A 25977-nucleotide genomic window follows, 5' to 3' on the forward strand; every position below is an offset into this window, starting at 1 on the left:
CAGAGAACCAAGGTTATGAGAAGTTGTCCTGGAATAGAAAAAATATTTCACTGTGTGATGGCCTGTGACGAGCTACCTACGAGTACGCTGAGAAAGTTTCCCGCTTTGTTCATCGTAAACACACATCCGAGACACATGCCGGGCGAACACTGGCTAGCTTTATGCCTTAATGACGAAAACACAGGAGAATCTCGTCTTTGGGTGGTTCGGTCACCGCTGCTTCCATTTTGCTTTCCGGTATTTTAGGCAGGGATGAGGTCAATTGAGCAGTTTCCTGCTCTCCTACTTTAACCAAGTTTAAAAAATTTTGCAGCACCGATGCGTAGAGTTTCGCCTTATCGTAATCGTTCAGATCAGTCCTCTATAAAATACCTCGTATTGCATCATCCAAGTTGTTTTCGACAGTCTTTCTTAAGCTTTCCTTCTCTGCTGTGATGTTTCTAAGTTTATCGACCTGATGTTGAGGGACTAAATACATTTTCTCTGCAGCCTCCATGTTAATTGTTGCGGGATGCGATTAAGCTGCTTATAAAAGGAATGGCTACACTGAACAAAGGCAGAAGAAATCCTCCGGATTGATTAATAACTTTCCTTTTTCTTTCTACGGATGCTCTTTTATACGCAAATAGTTTGATCCGTTTTTTTTGTTTTGTTTTTTTAAAACCCGGTACTGTTTTGTCGTCAGCGGTATGTTTCCCCGAGTACGTTTAAAGCTAGTTCACATATGCTCAGTATGAGATCTGTGGGCGCATCACGTAATATACCCTTTCTCCTTTGGGGTGGAGACCTGTGTAATGAATTCAGTAGCGGGACGTTTTTTTTTCAATCGATTAGACATTTGTTGTCGATACTTTACTTTAAAGTTTTTTTTTTTTCTTCTTCTTAGGAACATACACAACCGGATACGGTCCTACGTAATCCTGATGTTCTACGGTGTTCCAGAAATGGGGAAAATAACCTTTCTTGCTTTCCGAAACACCCATGGCTTTGGGGATGCTGCTCAACTTCATGGGTAAGAACGATAGACTATCAATGTAGGACTGGTGAAACGCGGTATCGATGGAGCACAAAATTTCACCACCTTGCGCTATGATTTCGGGTGTGATTCTTTCTTTCACTAAATGGTTTAACAAACAGTATGACTCGAACCCTCTAGCGTTATGCGCGATAAACGTGTAACCGTGGTATGTATTACACCGAAACTTTTTAAAGAAGGCACTGACGCAATCATCCCCTTCAGCCACCCACTCCTCTCCCATAAAATCAATACAGCATATGAAATTGGCTACATGAGTTCCTGTTTCCTGCCTAGTCTCGAAATCGTAAAATACATCATCCGTATTTTCGCGTTCATTCCTAGCCCGCTGTATAAAACATTTATGCTCGATATCCTCGTCGAGTTTTTGACCACAGAGCATGCATTTCGGATGTGTGCACTCATGTTTCTCATGATTAGAAGGTTTATCCCTTATCACACGTTTACATTTACTGCAGCAGAACCCCGTTTCACGCATAGAATATTCTCCTTTGCTCGACTGAATCGTCGCTTTATGTCTCTTGAAACAGTATTGGGAGCTACACAATCTCTGACACTCTGGGCATTTAGTTACATTCTTTGGGCGTTTGTAACATTCGGGGTCGTGACAAACGTTGCAGCTATATTCGCATTTATATTTCCAAAAAACGTCAAACCCTGAGTGACAGAAATGACATACATGACTCGTTCCTAAAAGTCCGGTGATACTTTTTACTCCATAATAGTGGTTGTCATGCAAAAACAAGTGAATTGTTTTTTCGTGTGGAGTCTTGCTAGTTTGAAAGAAAGAGTAAACAGCTTTGCTGACAGAACAATGTAAGATTACGATTCTACAATTCAAATGACTTTCAAATCTCGATACGTCAGCGAAGCTGACTGCGGTGTTTACGGATGATCCCACATCGTGTTGTAATTGTCTAGCGATTTGTTCGGTTTCAAAATGTTTTTTTTTCACGATTCAAAAGTTGGGTGGCACACAAGGCGAAACACATATTGTCTCTGTTGTGAAAAACGTATAGATGCTTCATTTTCTTCCGCATGGTTTCTGAATTGAATATATGGCCTATTTTCCTTCTAATTCCACCGCCCCGAGGTGGTCGGACGATCTGGACAACTAATTCAAGGGTATCATCCGTAAAAATGTTGCGTTTACTCTGAATTACATTTTCGAGCATGGTCAGAAAAGAATGTAAATCGATGACACCGTTGTCTAATTGAACGCGTGATGAAACATTGACCGTATCACCTCTGATTTCAATGGTGACGGCATCCTCAGCAGAAATTAAACTATTAGCAATTTCAATCACACTGTTTAAAATCTCTAAAACGTAATTATAAAAATCTGCAAAGCTGTCAACATTAGCAATTGAAGAAAAATTCACTCTTCGCCTAATCTCACGATTAATTATCCTAATATTAGGATCTAACCCATCGCCATCTTGCTCAACTCGGATATCGGGCGATTACATGTTTTCCGTTTGAGAATTTTGGGATATCGGGCGATTGCATGTTTTCCGTTTGAGAATTTTGAATATCGGGGGAATGCATGTTTTCCAAAGGATAGTTGTACTCATTATCGTTTTCCGAATTTTGTGTTATATTGACAGGGTTTTCGATTAAGTTAACCAGACTGTCATTTATCCTCATAAGACTTTAAGTTCGTATATCATATCCCGAGAAGATGACCGTCTAGGTTCCTGAGCGTTTTCCGGAGTTGAGACGGTATTCTGCTCGGGAGATAATGACATATTTTCATTGAGTTGATTCACCGCTTCTATTAAACATGGATTTATCTGCATAGCTTGTCTTTGTTCGTTTAGGTTATTTTGTAAGTCTAAAAGACATTGATTAAATTCGAAAAATATGTCGTGCAACGCCACCGGCGTGCTTGATACAGTTTGACTGGAATTTTCGGCTGGGGTTTTCATTTTGAGTATTGCTCTGTTCTGACGATCTTAAATTTTCATTCAACTGATTGACTGCATCGATTAGATCAGGGTTTATTTGTACTGAATGACCGTGTTCATTTAGGTTATTAAGTTATTACTCTAACAAACATTGATTTAATTCAGAAAATATACCGTACGGCGTCACCGCTGTGTTTGTTACGCTGTAATTTGGACTCTGATTAGGTCTCTCACTAACAACCTGGTGTGACGGAATTAAACTTTCATTCAGCCGGTTGATCGCTTCAGTTAAATATGGGTTCAGGGTTGTGTACGGATCACGATGTAACAGACCATTTGAAGAACTCTGGTTTCCATCACAACAGAAATCATGCGGTGATGGATTATTTTCGGTTCTCGTTTTTTTAGTCACTGTATCCGAACTGCATTTCGGTCGTTTCTGCGCCATATCTCTCGTACAATTTTCTGATCAAATTTATGTTCCCTGTGAGACAACTATTCAAATTTCCAAGTCTGTTGTACAGTAAAGGGACAAAATCCGTACCACGACCAGATTCAAATGTATTATCAAGCTGCCCAAAGTTTTCCAATAAAGCAGTCTTTGCTTGGAAGAATTCACGCCACGCTGTACAGATCTCCTGCAATTCGAGATCGGGTTGAATGTCGGCTTCCGAGTTGATTTCCTCTCGATCTTCTACTGCATCAAAATTTTCGACATCACTCGTATCTATAAGTCACAGAACAAGTGAAAGAGTTTTTATTTTTGTTTTTATTTTTAGCTGGGTAAATAGAAGGTAAAATATACGTCATCTCACCTGAAATATCACGACGTCCTCATCTTCTGAATATGACACAAACAAAAAGTTATAATTATGTATGAAAGACTTTACAGCGTGAAACATTCATGATTTTATGTTATGACTTACGTGTAGAGCTCGGATTCAAAAGGCTTCGATCAGATGTCTCGGAAATTTCATCGTCAGAAATTATGACGACGCTGTTATCTACAAACAGTAAAGCAAATAAAACATACTTTTAGTACCTTAACAGTTCCCTTTCTAGCTCGCTACACAGATCTAAGAGACAAAATTTTATTACCTAGTAGACTCGCATTCGTTTGATACGTTATCCTATACACTAGAATCAGTGTTAGTTCGGTCTTGCTCTGTAATATAAGTGTATTGAACACTAAATTTAGATATAGTAGCGTACCCGTTTACATAATGACCAGATAAGGATGATGATTGTTGTATTCAGAAAGAATAGTTTTAAATTTATATCAGTATCAAATGGATAATTACATAAACATTGTATTTCAATTTATAATTAACTATTTCAATTGTTTAAAATACATCTTTTTACCTGCTGAGAAATCCATGGTGTCTGGAAGTTTTGAAGGATAGAGTCTGGAAATTCTTTCGATCCCTTCGAACTATTCGACTCTTTGCTGATTTTTCTAACTAATGAAGTGTTCGCTTTTATAGACAGTTTCGTGTGTGTGTGTGCCAATAATTATCATAGACATTTTTGACCTAGGCCTGACTCAGGGAAAACAACCAACAACCTGATGGGGGGGGTGGAGGGATAGTGGGTTGGGTTGGTATTCATGGGAAAGCTATATGATAAAGAACATGCAGCAATAATTATGATCTCTTTGTGATCGGGTGTGTCATCACCGGTTAATACTGAAACACAGTGCAGCGAAACCTGGCTCTTGCAGAAATTTGTTGCTCTGATGCGGTATTTGCATTGCAGAGATGTACTGCTCCATTTACGCCTGTACGCATCCGGGGAAAAGAAGTCCATTCTAATAATGTAGTCAAAATCCTTGCACCATTTTAGGAACTTTTTCCAGTCACACTCATTAAAAGTTACGCTCTCAGTAGCGCAGCTCTAGTGGATGTGACCTGGGAACGAGAACTAGAAAAGCACAACGGTTCCTTTTTCTGCATTGAAAAAAAATCCGTCTGTACATCCGTTTGACATTACCCAATATTGAATCTTTTCATGCTCTAAATTTTTTTGTAATCTTCCTAAAAAAGAGGAAGATTTCGGTGCATCAGGACAAGCAGCAGACATGTTGTAAGCTCACACACGATCCTCGAAGTACAGAGTATTTTTAAACCTAGAGGTTGGGTGAGGCCGTCTTCTTATATAAACTTATGGTGCTTATAACGTCACCTACCGGATGGAGCAATTTTATTTTATTTTGTTCTGATTGGACAGGTTATGTGTGTGTGTGTGTGTGTGTGTGTGTGTGTGTGTGTGTGTGCGCGCGCGTTATATTTTTGGTTGGATGTGTATGGAAATTCATTATTAATCATTTACTTATTTTTCATCATCCTTATGTATGTGTGAGCGTTTTTGTGTGTGTGTGTGCGGAATTGCTTCGGAGCTATAGGAAAAGCTATAGAAATGAACATGCAGCGATAATTATCATTGACCTTTTTGACCTAGGCCTAACTCATGAGCGTATCACAATCTATGGGAAAGGAAACAACTTGTGTGTGCGTGTGTCTGGAATACATCAGAACCGGATTTAACATAATTATAAGTGATTATCATGACCCTTTGACCTGTCATCATCATTATATTTAATTATGATGAGTATGACCTTTGACCTAGACCTGTCAAAAGTAAAGTTACATAATACACAAACTATATTTTATATATATAACAGGTACAGGGACAACCAAACTCAAAGCCAAAAATCCAGGCAAAAGTCAAAAACCGGAACAGCAGTCAGAAAATAGCATACAAGCAGCACAACCAAACACACTCTCTAACCACCAACTCATGTAACCCTCTCCAACATCCCACACCATTCTCACTCCTCTTCCTCTTTAAATATGGCCGCCGTTTAGAGATGTCATCCTGGGAGGCAGGAGCGAGGTAGGCTAGGGCAGGCTGGAAACTCTGGGAGGTAGTTCAGACCTGCACACAAAATATGGCACAGCACACCAAAAAACACTTCCCATCCCAAAGATAGCGGGTTGTAACATAAGTTTCAATTTAATGCAAGAAACAAACAGTTAAAATGTACACTGACTTTTTACTCAATAAGTGAACTTGACTTGACTTGAATCAATGCGTTATGGCAAAGAGTGTATATTTTTAGCTTTCCATACTATAATAGAAGCCGTGTTTGTGCTGTCAGACAGGTTTAGCTCATTTCATGGGCTGGGTGTAATCACCGAGTCGCAAGATTAATATCTGGCCACGTTATGAACAGGGAGATAGCTAAATGAATGAAAGTTATATGAGTTCAGTAGCTTTGTGGAGAGGTTTCTCTGCCTGATTCAGATAGAGAAAGATCATCACGTTATTGAATAAAGTTAATAAGTGGAACCTGAACATTAATAGTAACTTGGGCATGGTCTGGGCTTTAAGTTCACTTGGAAATCCTCTACAAGTTATTGGTCATGGTGGGAAACAAGATTAACCCATCAGGATCACGGTATGATCTATAATTACGTCATCATTTCTCTGTATTCTTCATGCTCAGGTGATTTGTAGGATTTAGGAAAATTTGTTTCACTTTTTCCGTCTCCAGATTTTGAGTGAGTTTTACGAACACGGTTTCGTCCCTGCACACACCTCAGACAAGAATTTTCACATCAATCGGTTCATTCTAATTCTGTGTCCACTGTAACCTTGACATCACTGTGACATCATGATGTCAATAAAACGTTCTGCTCAGCTGATGTGGTCTTTAGTTTCTACAGACAGATCACTGAGAGGTATGGCTCTACTAATATCTTCACTTTAACTAAGCTTCTTGTACACCTGTCTTTCTGTAATAATGCAAAAAAAAAAAACCTTACATGTATGCAATAATGCATACAAAACTTACATGCCTTTAAATAGCAACTGAATTTGTTTAAGTCCGTTTATTTTGTTTTACATTGGTGTGATGTGATTCTACTCACAGATTTGTTTCTGCACGACGGAACGATTTTCAAAAATGAGGAGGAATCACAAAGAGACACCTCAAGCTGTGAGGAAGTTTTTTTTTAACCATCCATACACTTTTAGTATTTGAAATGCATGACTGTATAGCAATCAGTGTTAAAATATAATTTGTTCATGTTTTTCTTTATATTCTCTTGTATATTCTCTACAGACTGAAGTTTTTTGACAAGGCTAAAATTAGTTAAATTGTTCATTTCAGGCACATGGGGAAAATAGCATGGGCACTACGGCAAAGCAGAACATCCGCTCACCTGTCATTAACACAACCAGAAAGAAATCAATCGATCCCATAAAGACCATAGAAGGATTTGGACCAGCAGGTGATGGTAAGATATGAAATATTACCTTTCATCAGAGCAAAATGACTTATAAACCAACCGATATTAATGTTCAAAGAATACACACAAGGCTAATTGCATGTATGTGTAATGGAAAGGACCTCCAGCAAAGAGCCCTGGGAAACCAAAACTTATTCCCAGAACGCCCAGAATGGATCCGATTGGTCTTCCCCCATCCAGAGCACTGATGCGCAGGGAAAAGGTACGCGAAACATCTGGCAATCCTCAGGTACTTACTCTGGGTTCCTTTAAGTAAATGTGTATGTATGTGATCAAATTTGATTACATTATGAGTAGGACTTGTTTCCAGTCTACGAGCTTTCAACATAGATGTAAAAATACGTACACAGAAAATGTATTTGAAACGGGATATATTTTAGAATGTGTTAATTCATCATTATTGTACGTGAAAAACAGCACTTCAGATCTTAGCCACTGTGTGAAACAGATCATTAACTTTTATCATCAACAGTTTAACTCCTTTTACCATAGAACAAAAAAAAGAAATTTCTGACTGTTTTAGGAGGTGTCCCTGTTCAGTGTTGATTTTTTTTTTTATGTCACACTACACACACTGTCACACTAGTGGTTAATGGCTCATATGAAAACGCAATGTTTTAAGAATTTGCAGGGGTTTTGTTTTTACCTACTTTACTAGATTTAAATGTTATCATTTTATTTGGACAGATGCATACAGTTTTAACTATAAAAAAAGAAGCTTTAGCTGTGCTGTTGGTTTTAAGTTTGTAGAAATTTTTATTGTGGAGAGTTGGGAATTGTTTGCCCAGCAGGGGGCTCACACCCATCTCGTTTCCCGTTGTGATACAATGTATTCTACATACAGAAACCTAACAGAGTCCTGATTAATCTTATAACAGACTTGCGGTGATAAATGAATTATTTGTTTACACTGATTGAAAATTTCTGATAAGTCAATTCCATTCCGCTGGTAGAATGGAATGCCAGTGTACTGATTGAAAGGGTTCAAGTAGATTCAGTGAAAATATGCAAAAGAGATTAATATAATTTAATGAATTTATAATGCATTTATACAGAATTCATAATGGATATAATCTTTGATTATCTGCATTATCCTAAGCTATTTCTTTGCGTTGTGAATTTAAGAAACGTTGCCTGACATCAGGGGTCATTTACAGAGTTCAGTTAAGTGTGTAGTGAGGATTTAATATAGTGATTGCAGACGTCAGATATAACTACAGACCTAAACTTTTTCTTTATAGCATAAAGCCAAAGATATTGGAATTTTAGTAATTTTACAAATGGTAATAGATTTGTATATTCTCTACAGGCTGAGATTTTTTGACAAGGCTAAAATTAGTTAAATTGTTCATTTCAGGCACATGGAGAAAATAGCATGTGCACTACGGCAAAGCAGAACATCCGCTCCCCTTTCATTAACACAACCAGAAAGAAATCAATCGATCCCATAAAGACCATAAAAGTATTTGGACAAGCAGGTGATGGTAAGATATGAAATATTACCTTTCATCAGAGCAAAATGACTTATAAACCAACCGATATTAATGTTCAAAGAATACACACAAGGCTAATTGCATGTATGTGTAATTGAAAGGACCTGCAGCAAAGAGCCCTGGGAAACCAAAACTTCTTCCCAGAACGCCCAGAATGGATCCGATTGGTCTTCCCCCATCCAGAGCACTGATGCGCAGGGATAAGTTAAGCAAAACATCCGGCAATCCTCAGGTACTTACAGGTACTACAGAGGTAAAGAGTAAGTCTCTTGAGGCTACAATTGAGGTAGAACCTCAATTAAGAACCACGATTACTGATGCAGTCCTGGATTGCATAACCTCTACATTGTTCAAGAATCAGCTCACTCAGCGCATTGTGGGTGAGATTGATGATATACTAGCAAAAGCCGTGTCCCAAGTTCATGAGCAACAGCATGCCGTGAGATTCGGTACAGCAGGAGGTAAGATAAACAACATCTCCCGGGAACAACAATCGAGCAACAATGTTTTCATTCTTGGCTTCAGTGATTCTGTGGCATCTGTGATTGGTTATGCACTGATAGAAGTTAGAGAAGACGTGAAAAAAACTTTTAGAAGCCAGTCATACAAATTTCAGACAGCGTCACCAACGGCATGTGATTCTGTAACAGAAATAGTGGACAGTGTCTTTGAAGGCATGCTTGATTCCTTGATTCCTCAACTGAAACCAGATGTTTGCACTGAAAGGGATCCTAGCATGATTGCTTCTCTTCATAGTCATGAGTTTGATACTGTGTCTGATAGTATCCTTCCCAGCACTGACTCAGATTTCAACCAGAGTCCAGTCCATGAGCTAAGAGGAAGTGCTGATGAGTCTAGCGTCACAGCTCAGGACATTGAGACATTTGGTAAATGAATCTTCTTATGTTACATACCCATATATTCATAGTGAGATAAGATTTTTTAAAAGAATGACTTATTATTTCTTATAGAAAGCATTGCGTTGTACTACCATTGTGATGAATGCAAATCACATTAACCACAGCTAAAAAAAATTTTTTGCCCAAATTGCAGACATTGTGAAAGAGAGAGCTGACTCCCCAAGGAGATCTACCAAAGTCCCATTCTCCACAGTATTTGACCAGTCTTCTGGACCTGAAGTTAAGGCCAAAGATGAGGTTGAGGGCATCTTGGCTGCTTCTGGAAGCATGAGCCACCTTGATGAGCCTCTGACTTCAAGAGTCAAATCTGACTCCGATTTGGATACAAGCGTTCTTGAGCTCACTGCTACTTCTGCAACAGAAAATGTTGACCACATGTCAAGTTCTGATGAAGTAGCAGAAGAAGGACTTGTGGCTAAATCAGATGTTGAGCTTGAGCAAATCATGGCTGCTCCTTCTGAGGAAAACACTCCTTCTGACATTACTTCCCAAAGCCTTCAGCTGATTGGACACCAGGAATGTGCTAGCCCTGTCCCTTCATCACCTTCTAGTGATAAGCCAGGTAAGGGAATTTTCATAGGATACATAGCTAAGATTTTGCATTTTTATAACCTTTTAAACATAATTAATTCATCACTCAGAAATATTTTGTGTTGCTATGTCTCTGTTATATTTATGTTGAAATTATTTTGAGGTATTAAATCATGATAAATAATCAACCATCCGTTCATCATCTTTTCACACTGTTCTCTCTTGTATCCAAATTGTAGCCTCCCCAACAGGATCTGCCAGGAGAAGTGTACGTCCTATGAAAGCCAGCTCTTTGCCAAACATATTCTCTGATAAAGAAGATGGCATCTTTGAGCAGTCTCACCAAAAACTAGAGAGTGATGTCAAGCGTAGACTTTCTCTGACTGGCATGGAAATGGGTTCTTCTGGAAGCAGAAGTGGTCCTGATGAGCCTCTGACTTCAAGAGTCAAATCTGACTCCGATTTGGATACAAGCATTCTTGAGCTCACTGCTACTTCTGCAACAGAAAATATTGACCACATGTCAAGTTCTGATGAAGTAGCAGAAGAAGGACTTGTTGATAAATTAGATGTTGAGCTTGAGCAAATCATGGCTGCACCTTCTGAGGAAAACACTCCTTCTGACATTACTTCCCAACGCCTTCAGCTGATTGGACACCAGGAATGTGCTAGCCCTGTCCCTTCATCACCTTCTAGTGATAAGCCAGGTAAGGGAATCTTCATAGGATACATAGCTAAGATTTTACATTTTTATAACCTTTTAAACATTATTAATTCATCACTCAGAAATATTTTGTGTTGCTATGTCTCTGTTATATTTATGTTGAAATAATTTTGAAGTATTAAATCATGGCAAATAATCAACCATCCATTCATTATCTTTTCACACTGTTCTCTCTTGTATCCAAATTGTAGCCTCCCCAAGAGGATCTGCCAGGAGAAGTGCACGTCCTATAAAAGCCAGCTCTTTGCCAAACATATTCTCTGATAAAGAAGATGGCATCTTTGACCAGTCTCACCAAACGGTAGAGAGTGATGGCAAGTGTAGACTTTCTCAGACTGGCTTGGAAATGGGTTCTTCTGATAGCAGAAGTGGCCTTGATGAGCCTCTGACTTCAAGAGTCAAATCTGACTTTGATTTGGATACAAACATTCTTGAGCTCACTGCTACTTCTGCAACAGAAAATGTTGACCACATGTCAAGATCTGATGAAGTAGCAGGAGAACGACTTTTTGCTAAATCAGATGTTGAGCTTGAGCAAATCATGGCTGCTACTTCTGCAACAGAAAATGTTGACCACATGTCAAGATCTGATGAAGTAGCAGAAGAAGGACTTGTTGCTAAATCAGATGTTGAGCTTGAGCAAATCATGGCTGCTCCTTCTGAGGAACACACTCCTTCTGACATTACTTCCCAAAGCTTTGAATTGATTGGACACCAGGAATGTGCTAGCCCTATCCCTTCATCACCTTCTAGTGACAAGCCAGGTAAGGGAATCTTCATAGGATACATAGCTAAGATTTTACATTTTTATAACCTTTTAAACATTATTAATTCATCACTCAAATATTTTGTGTTGCTATGTCTCTGTTATATTTATGTTGAAATTATTTTGAAGTATTAAATCATGGCAAATAATCAACCATCCGTTCACTATCTTTTCACACTGTTCTCTCTTGTATCCAAATTGTAGCCTCACCAAGAGGATCTGCCAGGAGAAGTGCACGTCCTTTTTGGCAAAAATATTCTCTGATAAGGAAGATGACATCTTTGACCAAAAAGTAGAGCGTGATTGTTAGCGTAGATATTCTCTGACTGGCATGGTAATGGGTTCTTCTGGAAGCAGAAGTGGCCTTAATGAGCCTCAGATCATCTGAAACTGTTGAAGAAGCTGCAGCAAATTCAGATGGATACAAAGCAGTACTATGTTGAAATTATTCTGACGTATTAAATCATTGCAAATAAATGAACCATCCATTCATTATCTTTTTACACTGTTCTTTCTTTTATCCAAATTGTAGCCTCCTCAAGAGGATTGTCATGGGAAATAATCTTTCCAGCCTAACAAAAAACTTAAAACCTAATGTAGCAATATGGCTCAATTCGTAGCAACTATGGCACCCCGAGAAAATGGGAAAATAACCCAAATAAAGACACACAAATACATTCCACTTAGAACAGGGAAGAGGCATGGTTTTCCATACAAAAATAAATTTAATTTTGAAGTTTATTTTAAAGGTCCAGTTCCTCAGAATCCCCTGATGAAGACAAATGTCTAACTGGGGGGTTTTCATGTAACACGTTAAATAGTCAAATGTTTAAAAAAAAAAAAAAAGAGAGAGAGAGTTAAACAAGTGTTTATTTTTCGCTGTTGTTCCATTTTAATGTGTTAACACATTGATTCAAGTAAGTATAACGCTGATCAGTCATCTATTAGGATGGTCTGAATCCTGCACTCTGGGATCGATTGCTTTATTCTCCGTACACATACCTGGAGGAAAAGCAGTAATTTTCCATTCGGCTAAAGCTCTCTTGGAAGTAACACCAACCGTCATGCTTGTGACTTATTTCTCCTCTATATAGGTATGTTGTGCATGTTTAACTCAACTGTTTTATCCATGTTAACTTGCTGACATATTGAGACGCACTTATATTTTGTTTCTGATAGTTTTTGAGTAGATTTAAATAAGTTTTGTCGTGTGTGTGTGCGTGCGTGTGCAATCCCATAAAACCCACAGAGTTGTTTCATAAGGGCGGACTCAAAATTTTGGACCTGGTCAGAGTGGATATGACCTGGGACCCCAAACCTAAAAAACCACTCCGTAACCAATGCTTGTACTACCGTCTCCGCCCGCTGGTCCCTAGTCGAGACAGCCAGCGTATATTTACTGAACACATCTGTTAAAATTAAAACATTCTCATGCCCAGAACGAGAAGGCTCAAGCATCGTAAAATCAATAGCCAAGATCTCATTAGGCTTAGAAGCCAAGACATGACCCATAAAGCCCCAGGCAAGCATTTGTTGGTTGGGTGTCCTTAGCCAGCTGACATCGCTCGCATTCCCGACACCACTGTGCCACTTCTGCCGACATCCCTGGCCAATAACACCTCTGACGTATTAGTTCAGTAGTATGCTCAACACCCTGATGTCCATGGTGTTGATGCAACTGGGTCAATACATCACATTTTAGAGCCACAGGCAAAATCAACTGTAGCACCTCCTCACCCGCATCAGAGTGTGACACACGGCGATAAAGGACTACATCCTTTTTCAAGAGACAATCCCAGCAAAGTCAACAGAGACTTGGGGAGCTGTTTCTGCAAAGCTGGGAAATGACCCCTGCTCCCAAAACGCCAAACCCCTCTGAATATCAGGATCCACCTCCTGTAGCAAACTCAGGTCCTCACAGGAAAAGCTGGGCAATTCTGTGATCTCTGCCTGATCAAACTGTACTACTGGTTCTGCCTCCACTGCCTGCCTCACCACTGCTGGAATAACAGTCCCCAGTAAGAAACTCTCCCGTCTCCTGACAAAACTGGTTCTGTCCAGAGAGAGCATCAGTGTTGCAGTTGCTCCTCCCAGAACGATACTGAACCTTAAAGTCAAAGGAGGCCAACTGAGCAACCCAACGTTGTTCAGTAGCTCCCAGTTTAGCAGATGCCAGGTGGCTAAGGGGATTATTATCTGTATAGACAATGCACTTCTGGCCCAGCAGGTACTCTCTAAACTTCTCAATTATGGCCCACTTGAGCGCCACAAACTCCAGTTTCATGGAACTATAGTTGGTCATATTGCGCTCAGTGGGCCTAAGACTGCGGCTGGCATAAGCAATAGGGCACACCGTACCTCCTTGCTCCTGTGAGAGGACTGCACCAAGCTCACATTGGCTAGAATCCACCTTGAGGATAAAGGGCTGGGAGAAGTCAGCAACACCGGGGCGGTAGAAAGCCTGTTCTTCAGTCCCTCAAAACTCACCTGACACTGCTCTGTCTAAGCCTCTGAAAACCCCTGGTTGGTTCGCTTTCGGGGTCCCGATCCAACACTTGCTGCAACCAGCTTATACAGGGGCCCTGCATAAGGCGATAACAGCTGACAAAACCTAGAAATGACCGTAGCACCGACACATTAGATGGGCATCGCCATTCAGCCACAGCCTCAATCTTTGCAGGATCAGTTGCTACCCCTTCAGCCGATATAACATGGCCCAAATACTTCACTTCCCTTTGGAAGAACGCACACTTACTTAACCTGACCTTCAGTCCTTCAACTTGCTAACCGACTCAGGACTACCTCCAAGAACTCCTGGTGTTGAGCTACAGAGCCAGAAAATACGATCACATCACTCCAGGTATAAAAGAAAGGATTGACACTATTGGTCCCCAAATAACCTCTCCATTAACCTCTGAAAGGTGCGTGGGGAATTACACAGGCCAATGGGCATACGGTTCCACTCAAAGAGTCCAAAAGGTGTACAGAAAGCTGTCTTAAATCGATCTTTCTATGATTATACCCAGATCTAGAGTCAAAAACCAACAGGCACCACCCAGGGAGTCCAGGGACTCATCAATTCGAGGCAAAGGAATTGCGTCCTTCCTAGTTCTAGCATTAAGTTGATGGTAGTCTACGCACATATGCAGACTGCTGTCTTTCTTCAATCGGCGAAGCATATGGACTGCAGCTTTCTTGAATGATCTCAGCTTGCAACAACTGATTTATATGGGCCTTTACTACCTCATACTCTGATGGGGTATCCGTTGGAAATGCTGCCGAATTGAAGTCTCATCCAACAAGGGAATATCATGGGAAATTAAAGTAGTACAACCCAAGTCACCCTCCTGAGTAGAGAACACTGACTGAAACTTGTAGAGCAAAGTCCTTACCTGACTCTGTTCTGCCTCTGATAAACTCGAGAGGTCCACTGCCTCAACCTGCTCCTGCACGGTGGGTCCCACTTCTGCTTTCTGAGCCCCAACAACAGCCACAACTGGCTGAACCTCAGCAACACCTGTAGGCAAACTCACCACATAAACATTACTTAACGTGCCAAGCGTGGAACAAGGGTAAAGCATGACATCAGTCATGCCAACATTAAGCACAGGTATATACGCGGTCCCTTGGCTTACCTGCATTACCGCCAGAGGAACCAGTAACCCAGCAGGCAACCTGGACCCACGAGGCTCAAAAAATACAGCTCCATTACAATATTCATCGGTGCACGTGGCTGGGACAAACTTAAACATGCCCCCTGGAACGTGACAAGGCCTACGACCCTGCACTCGTACCTTACCAATACGAGTTACATTAGTTACAGTAGCAATGTCACAACAGTGTTGTAGAGCCTGCGATACAAAGTGTGGAGCTGTTAACACATCAGGCTACTCAAAGAGAGCGGGGCCATGTTGACCAAAGAGCTCCTGGTAACACCGATTCAGAACATTCATGCTGAGAACCCCCAGAACCCAGTCACACAAGCCATCAGGAGGGTCTTTGACAACAAGCACCCCGCAATTTGTAATGACTTGGCCACAGAGTTCAATGTCCAGCTCCATGTAACCAAGATAAGGAATGGAAAGACCATTGGCAGCACGAAGCTGTAGCCACTGACATGACCCAAGTCGCTCCTAACCCCATGGTTCAAAATGCTGCAGAAAACAACTTTCCGTAATGGTGGAAACCATCGAGCCTGTATCAACCAAACAGGACACCGGCACTCCACCCATAGACGCAAGAAGATGAGGACAGGAAGACATCAAACGAGACGTGGAAACAGAAACTTTTGACAATATGGAGCCGATAAAACCCCCAACGAACCTGTGGCTCTGAGACCCAGTGGGCACTAGTTTTCCGTTTGTGCTGAAGTGGAAGACTGTTTACCCCAGCAAAAGGTGCAAGGGAATGTAGAGTGCGCTGGGGAACCCGCTCCCCATCGCACTCTTGGGCAAAATGGCCTGGCTTTTGACACCGTCTACAAATTATGGGCCCATTACGAGGAACTCGACTACGCACTTTTGGACCTTGCAATTGGGCGAAGCTTTATGTGAGCTGATTTAACTGCTCTTGCTGTACCTTTAACATTTTCCTCAATTCACTCAGTTCGGACATTTTAGACGAAGTACGAGCCCCCGCCCACGAATCCCCATGAACACCATACTGAATCCCATGTGCCAACAGGACTATAAACTTCGAGCCCTCGCACCCCCTGGCCTGCCTTCCAGCTCCCGTCAAAGGGCTTCGCCCTGTACCTCTAGTAAAGTGGAATTAGGCTGTCGGCTCACCGGCTGTTTAAGCTTTCATCTCAAAGTACTATCATTCACGTATTCAACAAATTGATCACGAACCTTCTCCAGGAGGCTCATCAAGGAGAGGAAAAACTCCAAGATTGTTTCCCCCTCTTGTTGCCTCCGGGAGAAGAAAGCTTCCTGCAAGGCCACATACGACAATGTGCACCCATACAACTCACTCAGTGCTCTAATGATTTTCTCAGGGTCCCCACGCTCCTCAGCTGAATGATATCGTATCTCCTCTCATGCCTCCTTGGGCACCTCCTATCTCTAGGCACGAACACAAACCTATCAGTTACTGGAGTAGCAGTGCCAGTCACTGGTGGCAATATGGGGACATCGACTGTAACAGAGACACTTGGTCCAGCAACACTAGACCCTGGTGATTCAGATACCCTATGCTGTTGCAATCTCTCATTGTCAGCCCCAAGTTGAGCCACCAGCTTTTTACGTTCCTGTAATTCTCCCTCCATTTATGATGGAATACATCTACCAGAACACACACTGCTGCTTGGATCCTATAAAAGAAAAAAAGAAAGAGAAAAGACAGACCACAACACACATGAATAACCAAAAATATATGGTCCCCGCCTCTGCCAAATATTCTGTAGAAATCCTGCCAACTACGCCACGTGTAGCAAGTGTGGCTCATTTCGTAGAAACTGTGCCACCCCGAGAAAATGGGGAAAATAACCAAAATAAAGACACAAATACGATTCAGATAGAGAAAGATCATCACGTTATTGAATAAAGTTAATAAGTGGAACCTGAACATTAATAGTAACTTGGGCATGGTCTGGGCTTTAAGTTCACTTGGAAATCCTCTACAAGTTATTGGTCATGGTGGGAAACAAGATTAACCCATCAGGATCACGGTATGATCTATAATTACGTCATCATTTCTCTGTATTCTTCATGCTCAGGTGATTTGTAGGATTTAGGAAAATTTGTTCCACTTTTTCCGTCTCCAGATTTTGAGTGAGCTTTATGAACACGGTTTCGTCCCTACACACACCTCAGACAAGAATTTTCACATCAATCGGTTCATTCTAATTCTGTGTCCACTGTAACCTTGACATCACTGTGACATCATGATGTCAATAAAACATTCTGCTCAGCTGATGTGGTCTTTAGTTTCTACAGACAGATCACTGAGAGGTATGGCTCTACTAATATCTTTAACTAAGTTTCTTGTACACCTGTCTTTCTGTAATAATGCAAAAAAATATATTTTTAAATCTATATTTTGATAAATTAGTAGTCAAATTTATTTAAATACTGTATATATCTCAGATTTAAAAGAGAATGAGTGTCAACCAAAGTACTCTACATCATCTTGGCTAAATCTAAACAGTGACAGACAAATAAAATGCAATAAAAAATGAAATTAATGTTAATGTAGAAAATTTAAATAATGTAAAAAGAAGAAATAAAAACATTAAAAGACAAAACCACAGATAAAAGACAGGATAAATGCAGAAGACCTGATACTACAGATTTCCAATTTTTTTTCTGCTTCTTTTTGGCGGTATGCTCATAACTGAGTGTACTGATCCATTGCAGTGAAATTTGATCCACAAATTAATTTTATTATATGGTAATGTCAGCTGTTTCACTCACTGGGAACATGGCTATATTTTTAATTACTAAAGTTAATATTCCACGAGTTAGTGTGCGTCTGTAATAAAGCTGAAGCAGTAAAGACATTTGTAGGAAAACAAGAACCTCTAAAACAACGGTTAGATAACGATGCTCATCTACTTGCATGATTAACTGAAATTCAAACAAAAACTCTTACATGCCTTTAAATAGCAACTGAATTTGTTTAAGTCCGTTTATTTTGTTTTACATTGGTGTGATGTGATTGTACTCACAGATTTGTTTCTGCACGACGGAACGATTTTCAAAAATGAGGAGGAATCACAAAGAGACACTTCAAGCTGTGAGGAAGTTTTTTTTTTTTTTAACCATCCATACACTTTTAGTATTTGAAATGCATGACTGTATAGCAATCAGTGTTAAAATATAATTTGTTCATGTTTTTTCCTTATATTCTCTTGTATATTCTCTACAGACTGAGTTTTTTTTTTTTTTTTTGACAAGACTAAAATTTGTTCAATCTTTTCATTTTAGGCATATGGGAAAAATAGCATGCATGCTATGGTAAAGCAGAACATCCGCTCACCTGTCATTAACACAACCAGAAATACATTAGTCTACCCCGTAAAGATCTTAGAAGGTGAACGAGCAGGTGCTGGTAAGATATGAAATATTGTCTTTTATCAGAGCAAAATGACTTATAAACCAACCAATCTTAATGTTCAAAGAATACACACAAGGCTAATTGCATGTGTTGTGTGTAATTGAAAGGGCCTCCAGCAAAGAGCCCTGGGAAACCAAAACTTCTTCCCAGAATGCCCAGAATGGATCCGATTGGTCTTACCCCATCCAGAACACTGATGCGCAAGGAAAAGGTACGCGAAACATCTGGCAATCCTCAGGTACTTACTCTGGGTTCCTTTAAGTAAATGTGTATGTATGTGATCAAATTTGACTACGTTATGAGTAGGACTTGTTTCCAGACTACGAGCTTTCAACATAGATGTAAAAATACGTACACAGAAAATGTATTTGAAACGGGATATATTTTAGAATGTGTTAATTCATCATTATTGTACGTGAAAAACAGCACTTCAGATCTTAACCACTGTGTGAAACAGATCATTAACTTTTATCATCAATAGTTTAACTCCTTTTACCATAGAACAAAAAAAAGAAATTTCTGACTGTTTTAGGAGGTGTCCCTGTTCAGTGTTGATTTTTTTTTATGTCACACTACACACTGTGTCACACTAGTGGTTAATGGCTCATATGAAAACGCAATGTTTTAAGACTTTGCAGGGGTTTTATTTTTACCTACTTTACTAGATTTAAATGTTATCATTTTATTTGGACAGATGCATACAGTTTTAACTATAAAAAAAGAAGCTTTAGCTGTGCTGTTGGTTTTAAGTTTGTAGAAATTTTTATTGTGGAGAGTTGGGAATTGTTTGCCCAGCAGGGGGCTCACACCCGTCTCGTTTCCCGTTGTGATACAATGTATTCTACATACAGAAACCTAACAGAGTCCTGATTAATCTTATAACAGACTTGCGGTGATAAATGAATTATTTGTTTACACTGATTGAAAATTTCTGATAAGTCAATTTCCATTCCGCTGGTAGAATGGAATGCCAGTGTACTGATAGAAAGGGTTCAAGTAGATTCAGTGAAAATATGCAAAAGAGATTAATATAATTTAATGAATTTATAATGCATTTATACAGAATTCATAATGGATATAATCTTTGATTATCTGCATTATCCTAAGCTATTTCTTTGCGTTGTGAATTTAAGAAACGTCGCCTGACATCAGGGGTCATTTACAGAGTTCAGTTAAGTGTGTAGTGAGGATTTAATATAGTGATTGCAGACGTCAGATATAACTACAGACTTAAACTTTTTCTTTATAGGATAAAGCCAAAGATATTGGAATTTTAGTAATTTTACAAATGGTAATAGATTTGTATATTCTCTACAGGCTGAGATTTTTTGACAAGGCTAAAATTAGTTAAATTGTTCATTTCAGGCACATGGGGAAAATAGCATGTGCACTACGGCAAAGCAGAACATCCGCTCACCTGTCATTAACACAACCAGAAAGAAATCAATCGATCCCATAAAGACCATAGAAGTATTTGGACCAGCAGGTGATGGTAAGATATGAAATATTACCTTTCATCAGAGCAAAATGACTTATAAACCAACCGATATTAATGTTCAAAGAATACACACAAGGCTAATTGCATGTATGTGTAATTGAAAGGACCTCCAGCAAAGAGCCCTGGGAAACCAAAACTTCTTCCCAGGATGCCCAGAATGGATCCGATTGGTCTTCCCCCATCCAGAGCACTGATGCGCAGGGAAAAGGTACGTGAAACATCTGGCAATCCTCAGGTACTTACTCTGGGTTCCTTTAAGTAAATGTGTATGTATGTGATCAAATTTGACTACATTATGTGTAGGACTTGTTTCCAGACTACGAGCTTTCAACATAGATGTAAAAATACGTACACAGAAAATGTAATTGAAACGGGATATATTTTAGAATGTGTTAATTCATCATTATTGTACGTGAAAAACAGCACTTCAGATCTTAGCCACTGTGTGAAACAGATCATTAACTTTTATCATCAATAGTTTAAAGTAGATTCAGTGAAAATATGCGAAAGAGATTAATATAATTTAATGAATTTATAATGCATTTATACAGAATTCATAATGGATATAATCTTTGATTATCTGCATTATCCTAAGCTATTTCTTTGCGTTGTGAATTTAAGAAACGTTGCCTGACATCAGGGGTCATTTACAGAGTTCAGTTAAGTGTGTACTGAGGATTTAATATAGTGATTGCAGACGTCAGATATAACTACAGACTTAAACTTTTTCTTTATAGGATAAAGCCAAAGATATTGGAATTTTAGTAATTTTACAAATGGTAAAAGATTTGTATATTCTCTACAGGCTGAGATTTTTTGACAAGGCTAAAATTAGTTAAATTGTTCATTTCAGGCACATGGGGAAAATAGCATGTGTGCTACGGCAAAGCAGAACATCAACTCACCTGTCATTAACACAACCAGAAAGAAATCAATCGAGACCATAGAAGTATTTGGACAAGCAGGTGATGGTAAGATATGAAATATTACCTTTCATCAGAGCAAAATGACTTATAAACCAACTGATCTTAATGTTCAAGAATACACACAAATCTAATTGCATGTATGTGTAATTGAAAGGACCTGCAGCAAAGAGCCCTGGGAAGCCACAACATCTTCCCAGAACGCCCAGAATGGATCCGATTGGTCTTCCCCCATCCAGAGCACTGATGCGCAGGGATAAGTTAAGCAAAACATCCGGCAATCCTCAGGTACTTACAGGTACTACAGAGGTAAAGAGTAAGTCTCTTGAGGCTACAATTGAGGTAGAACCTCAATTAAGAACCACGATTACTGATGCAGTCCTGGATTGCATAACCTCTACATTGTTCAAGAATCAGCTCACTCAGCGCATTGTGGGTGAGATTGATGATATACTAGCAAAAGCCGTGTCCCAAGTTCATGAGCAACAGCATGCTGTGAGATTTGGTACAGCAGGAGGTAAGATAAACAACATCTCCCGGGAACAACAATCGAGCAACAATGTTTTCATGCTTGGCGTCAGTGATTCTGTGGCATCTGTGATTGGTTATGCACTGATAGAAGTTAGAGAAGACATGAAAAAAACTTTTAGAAGCCAGTCATACAAATTTCAGACAGCGTCACCAACGGCATGTGATTCTGTAACAGAAATAGTGGACAGTGTCTTTGAAGGCATGCTTGATTCCTTGATTCCTCAACTGAAACCAGATGTTTGCACTGAAAGGGATCCTAGCATGATTGCTTCTCTTCATAGTCATGAGTTTGATACCGTGTCTGATAGTATCCTTCCCAGCACTGACTCAGATTTCAACCAGAGTCCAGTCCATGAGCCAAGAGGAAGTGCTGATGAGTCTAGAGTCACAGCTCAGGACATTGAGACATTCGGTAAATGAATCTTCTTATGTTACATACCCATATATTCATAGTGAGATAAGATTTTTTAAAAGAATGACGTATTATTTCTTATAGAAAGCATTGCGCTGTACTACCATTGTGATGAATGCAAATCACATTAACCACAGCTAAAAAAAATTTTTTGCCCAAATTGCAGACATTGTGAAAGAGAGAGCTGACTCCCCAAGAAGATCTACCAAAGTCCCGTTCTCCACAGTATTTGACCAGTCTTCTGGACCTGAAGTTAAGGCCAAAGATGAGGTTGAGGGCATCTTGGCTGCTTCTGGAAGCATGAGCCACCTTGATGGCCCTCTGACTTCAAGAGTCAAATCTGACTCCGATTTGGATACAAGCGTTCTTGAGCTCACTGCTACTTCTGCAACAGAAAATGTTGACCACATGTCAAGATCTGATGAAGTAGCAGAAGAAGGACTTGTGGCTAAATCAGATGTTGAGCTTGAGCAAATCATGGCTGCTACTTCTGCAACAGAAAATGTTGACCACATGTCAAGATTTGATGAAGTAGCAGAAGAAGGACTTGTGGCTAAATCAGATGTTGAGCTTGAGCAAATCATGGCTGCTCCTTCTGAGGAAAACACTCCTTCTGACATTACTTCCCAAAGCCTTCAGCTGATTGGACACCAGGAATGTGCTAGCCCTGTCCCTTCACCACCTTCTGGTGATAAGCCAGGTAAGGGAATCTTCATAGGATACATAGCTAAGATTTTACATTTTTATAACCTTTTAAACATTATTAATTCGTCACTCAGAAATATTTTGTGTTGCTATGTCTCTGTTATATTTATGTTGAAATTATTTTGAGGTATTAAATCATGACAAATAATCAACCATCCATTAATTATCTTTTCACACTGTTCTCTCTTGTGTCCAAATTGTAGCCTCCCCAAGAGGATCTGCCAGGAGAAGTGTACGTCCTATGAAAGCCAGCTCTTTGCCAAACATATTCTCTGATAAAGAAGATGGCATCTTTGAGCAGTCTCACCAAAAACTAGAGAGTGATGGCAAGCGTAGACTTTCTCTCACTGGCATGGAAATGGGTTCTTCTGGAAGCAGAAGTGGTCCTGATGAGCCTCTGACTTCAAGAGTCAAATCTGACTCCGATTTGGATACAAGCGTTCTTGAGCTCACTGCTACTTCTGCAACAGAAAATGTTGACCACATGTCAAGTTCTGATGAAGTAGCAGAAGAAGGACTTGTTGCTAAATCAGATGTTGAGCTTGAGCAAATCATGGCTGCTCCTTCTGTGGAAAACACTCCTTCTGACATTACTTCCCAAAGCCTTCAGCTGATTGGACACCAGGAATGTGCTAGCCCTATCCCTTCATCACCTTCTGGTGATAAGCCAGGTAAGGGAATTTTCTTAGGATACATAGCTAAGATTTTACATTATTATAACCTTTTAAACATTATTAATTCGTCACTCAGAAATATTTTGTGTTGCTATGTCTCTGTTATATTTATGTTGAAATTATTTGGCGGTATTAAATCATGGCAAATAATCAGCCATCCATTCATTATCTTTTCACACTGTTCTCTCTTGTATCCAAATTGTAGCCTCCCAAAGAGGATCTGCCAGGAGAAGGGCATGTCCTATAAAACCCAGCTCTTTGGCAAACATATTCTCTGATAAAGAAGATGGCATCTTTGACCAGTCTCACCAAAAGGTAGAGAGTGATGGCAAGTGTAGACTTTCTCTGACTGGCATGGAAATGGGTTCTTCTGATAGCAGAAGCGGCCTTGATGAGCCTCTGACTTCAAGAGTCAAATCTGCCTTTGATTTGGATACAAGTGTTCTTGAGCTCACTGCTACTTCTGCAATAGAAAATGTTGACCACATGTCGAGATCTGATGAAGTAGCAGAAGAAGGACTTGCTGCTAAATCAGATGTTGAGCTTGAGCAAATCATGGCTGCTACTTCTGCAACAGAAAGTGTTGACCACATGTCAAGATTTGATGAAGTAGCAGAAGAAGGACTTGTTGCTAAATCAGATGTTGAGCTTGAGCAAATCATGGCTGCTCCTTCTGAGGAAAACACTCCTTCTGACATTACTTCCCAAAACCTTCAGCTGATTGGACAAAAGGAATGTGCTAGCCCTGTCCCTTCACCACCTTCTGGTGATAAGCCAGGTAAGGGAATCTTCATAGGATACATAGCTAAGATTTTACATTTTTATAACCTTTTAAACATTATTAATTCGTCACTCAGAAATATTTTGTGTTGCTATACCTGTTGATTTCAACATATATACCTCTATATATTTTGAAATTATTTTGCAGTATTAAATCATGGCAAATAATCAACCATCGATTCATTATCTTTTCACACTGTTCTCTCTTGTATCCAAATTGTAGTCTCCCCAAGAGGATCTGCCAGGAGAAGGGCACGTCCTTTTTGGCAAAGATATTCTCTGATAAGGAAGATGACATCTTTGACCAAAAGGTAGAGAGTGATGGCAAGCTTTGACTTTCTCTGACTGGCAAGGAAATGGGTTCTGAGAAAGCAGAAGTGGCCTTAATGAGCCTCAGTTCATCTGAAACAACTGACATTGAAGAAGCTACTGCACAATCAACTGGACACAAAGCAGTACTATGTTGAAATTATTCTGACGTATTAAATCATTGCAAATAAATGAACCATCCATTCATTTTCTTTTTACACTGTTCTTTCTTGTATCCAAATTGTAGCCTCCTCAAGAGGATTGTCGTGGGAAATAATCTTTCCAGCCTAACAAAAAACTTATGAAAAGATATTAAAACCCTAATGTAGCAATGTGGCTCGATTCGTCGGAACTACGGCACCCAGAGAAAACGGGGAAAATAACCCAAATAAAGATACACAAATACGTTCCACTTAGAACAGGCAAGAGGCATGGGTTTCCATACAAAAATAAATTTTATTTTGAAGTTAAAAAGAACAAGAAGAAGTTAAAAAAGCGACAAACACAGTCAGGCATTGGTCAATAAAACAGTCAAAAGAAGAAATTAACAATCATAGGAGGACTGAGGCTTCCTGTATGAAGGGCAGGCTAGTGTGACAGCAACAGCTATACAAAAGGGAAAAGAACTCCACCGATCATTATCATACCCACCAAATTCACTGCAAATAAACTCAGCAATAACGACCCTTAGTTAGGTAAAGCCTAAGATGCAGCAAAGAGCTCGCCCCAGCCTTAGGAAGCACTCAGCTCCTATAAGGAGAAAACAAAAACACAAAATCAATTACAATATGCTCAAAGCAAACAAACAAAAGAATAAAACAAAGCAAAGACAAACTTACTGTAACAAAAACACAGAGATAACCCCAAGCTCAAACTGATTACAGGTAGCAAGTTTACCAAGACTGACCAAAACCACTACTACTACATAGTGGTATCAGCATAATTGATAAAGACTGTTACAACAGTTGAATAAAAAAAAAAAAGATCTCTGACAGTAACAAACAAATAAACACAATAATGTAGCCCAAGCAGCAAAACCAAACAGAATCAAGCAAACACAAAGTAAAATCAAAGCAAACCAAAGCAGCAAAGCCAAACAAGACTGGCTCTGCGAGTGAGGGGGAGGAGCTGTACCAAAACTATCACATCTCACTCAGCCCGCCTTAACGCATGCAAAATCAAGGACCCATGATCCGGTGACCTAGTACTCACGATGGCACATACAAAAATCATGATAGCGTCTTTAATAGTTGTGACGGCAACAACTGGCGCTGCAACCGGGGCTATGTTAAACTACCAAGCTACACAGATGGGGGCCTTGACAGCACACTGCACTAAGAGTGAGCAGAACACCACACCTGCACACAGTCTTGGTAGCCCAACGTCACACTCTGTATTCCAT

At 39.8% G+C, this 25977-nt stretch overlaps 1 protein-coding gene across 3 annotated transcripts; it reads left to right on the forward strand.

The window, feature by feature from the left end:
• Positions 1–13584: 13584 nt before the first annotated feature.
• LOC108270745 (uncharacterized) lies at positions 13585–24791 on the forward strand. 3 transcript variants are annotated; one of them, XM_047158215.2, is made up of 13 exons: positions 13586–17355; positions 17452–17638; positions 18357–18422; positions 18614–18737; positions 18851–18981; positions 20109–20235; positions 20346–20476; positions 21095–21212; positions 21322–22107; positions 22274–22807; positions 23016–23483; positions 23692–24264; positions 24490–24791. In XM_047158215.2, the coding sequence occupies exons 3-13, from the start codon at positions 18390–18392 to the stop codon at positions 24579–24581; spliced, it is 3117 nt and encodes a 1038-aa protein (XP_047014171.2). In that variant the 5' UTR covers positions 13586–17355; positions 17452–17638; positions 18357–18389; the 3' UTR covers positions 24582–24791. The 3 variants fall into 3 exon arrangements, with proteins under 3 accessions (XP_047014175.2, XP_047014171.2, XP_053539049.1); XM_047158219.2 differs by having other exon boundaries at positions 13585–17638; positions 18851–18954; XM_053683074.1 differs by having other exon boundaries at positions 13589–17638; positions 20346–20449.
• The last annotated feature ends 1186 nt before the right edge of the window (positions 24792–25977 follow it).

This window comes from Ictalurus punctatus, chromosome 10 (genome assembly GCF_001660625.3).
Source record: "Ictalurus punctatus breed USDA103 chromosome 10, Coco_2.0, whole genome shotgun sequence".
In the NCBI taxonomy this organism is placed as follows: domain Eukaryota; kingdom Metazoa; phylum Chordata; class Actinopteri; order Siluriformes; family Ictaluridae; genus Ictalurus; species Ictalurus punctatus.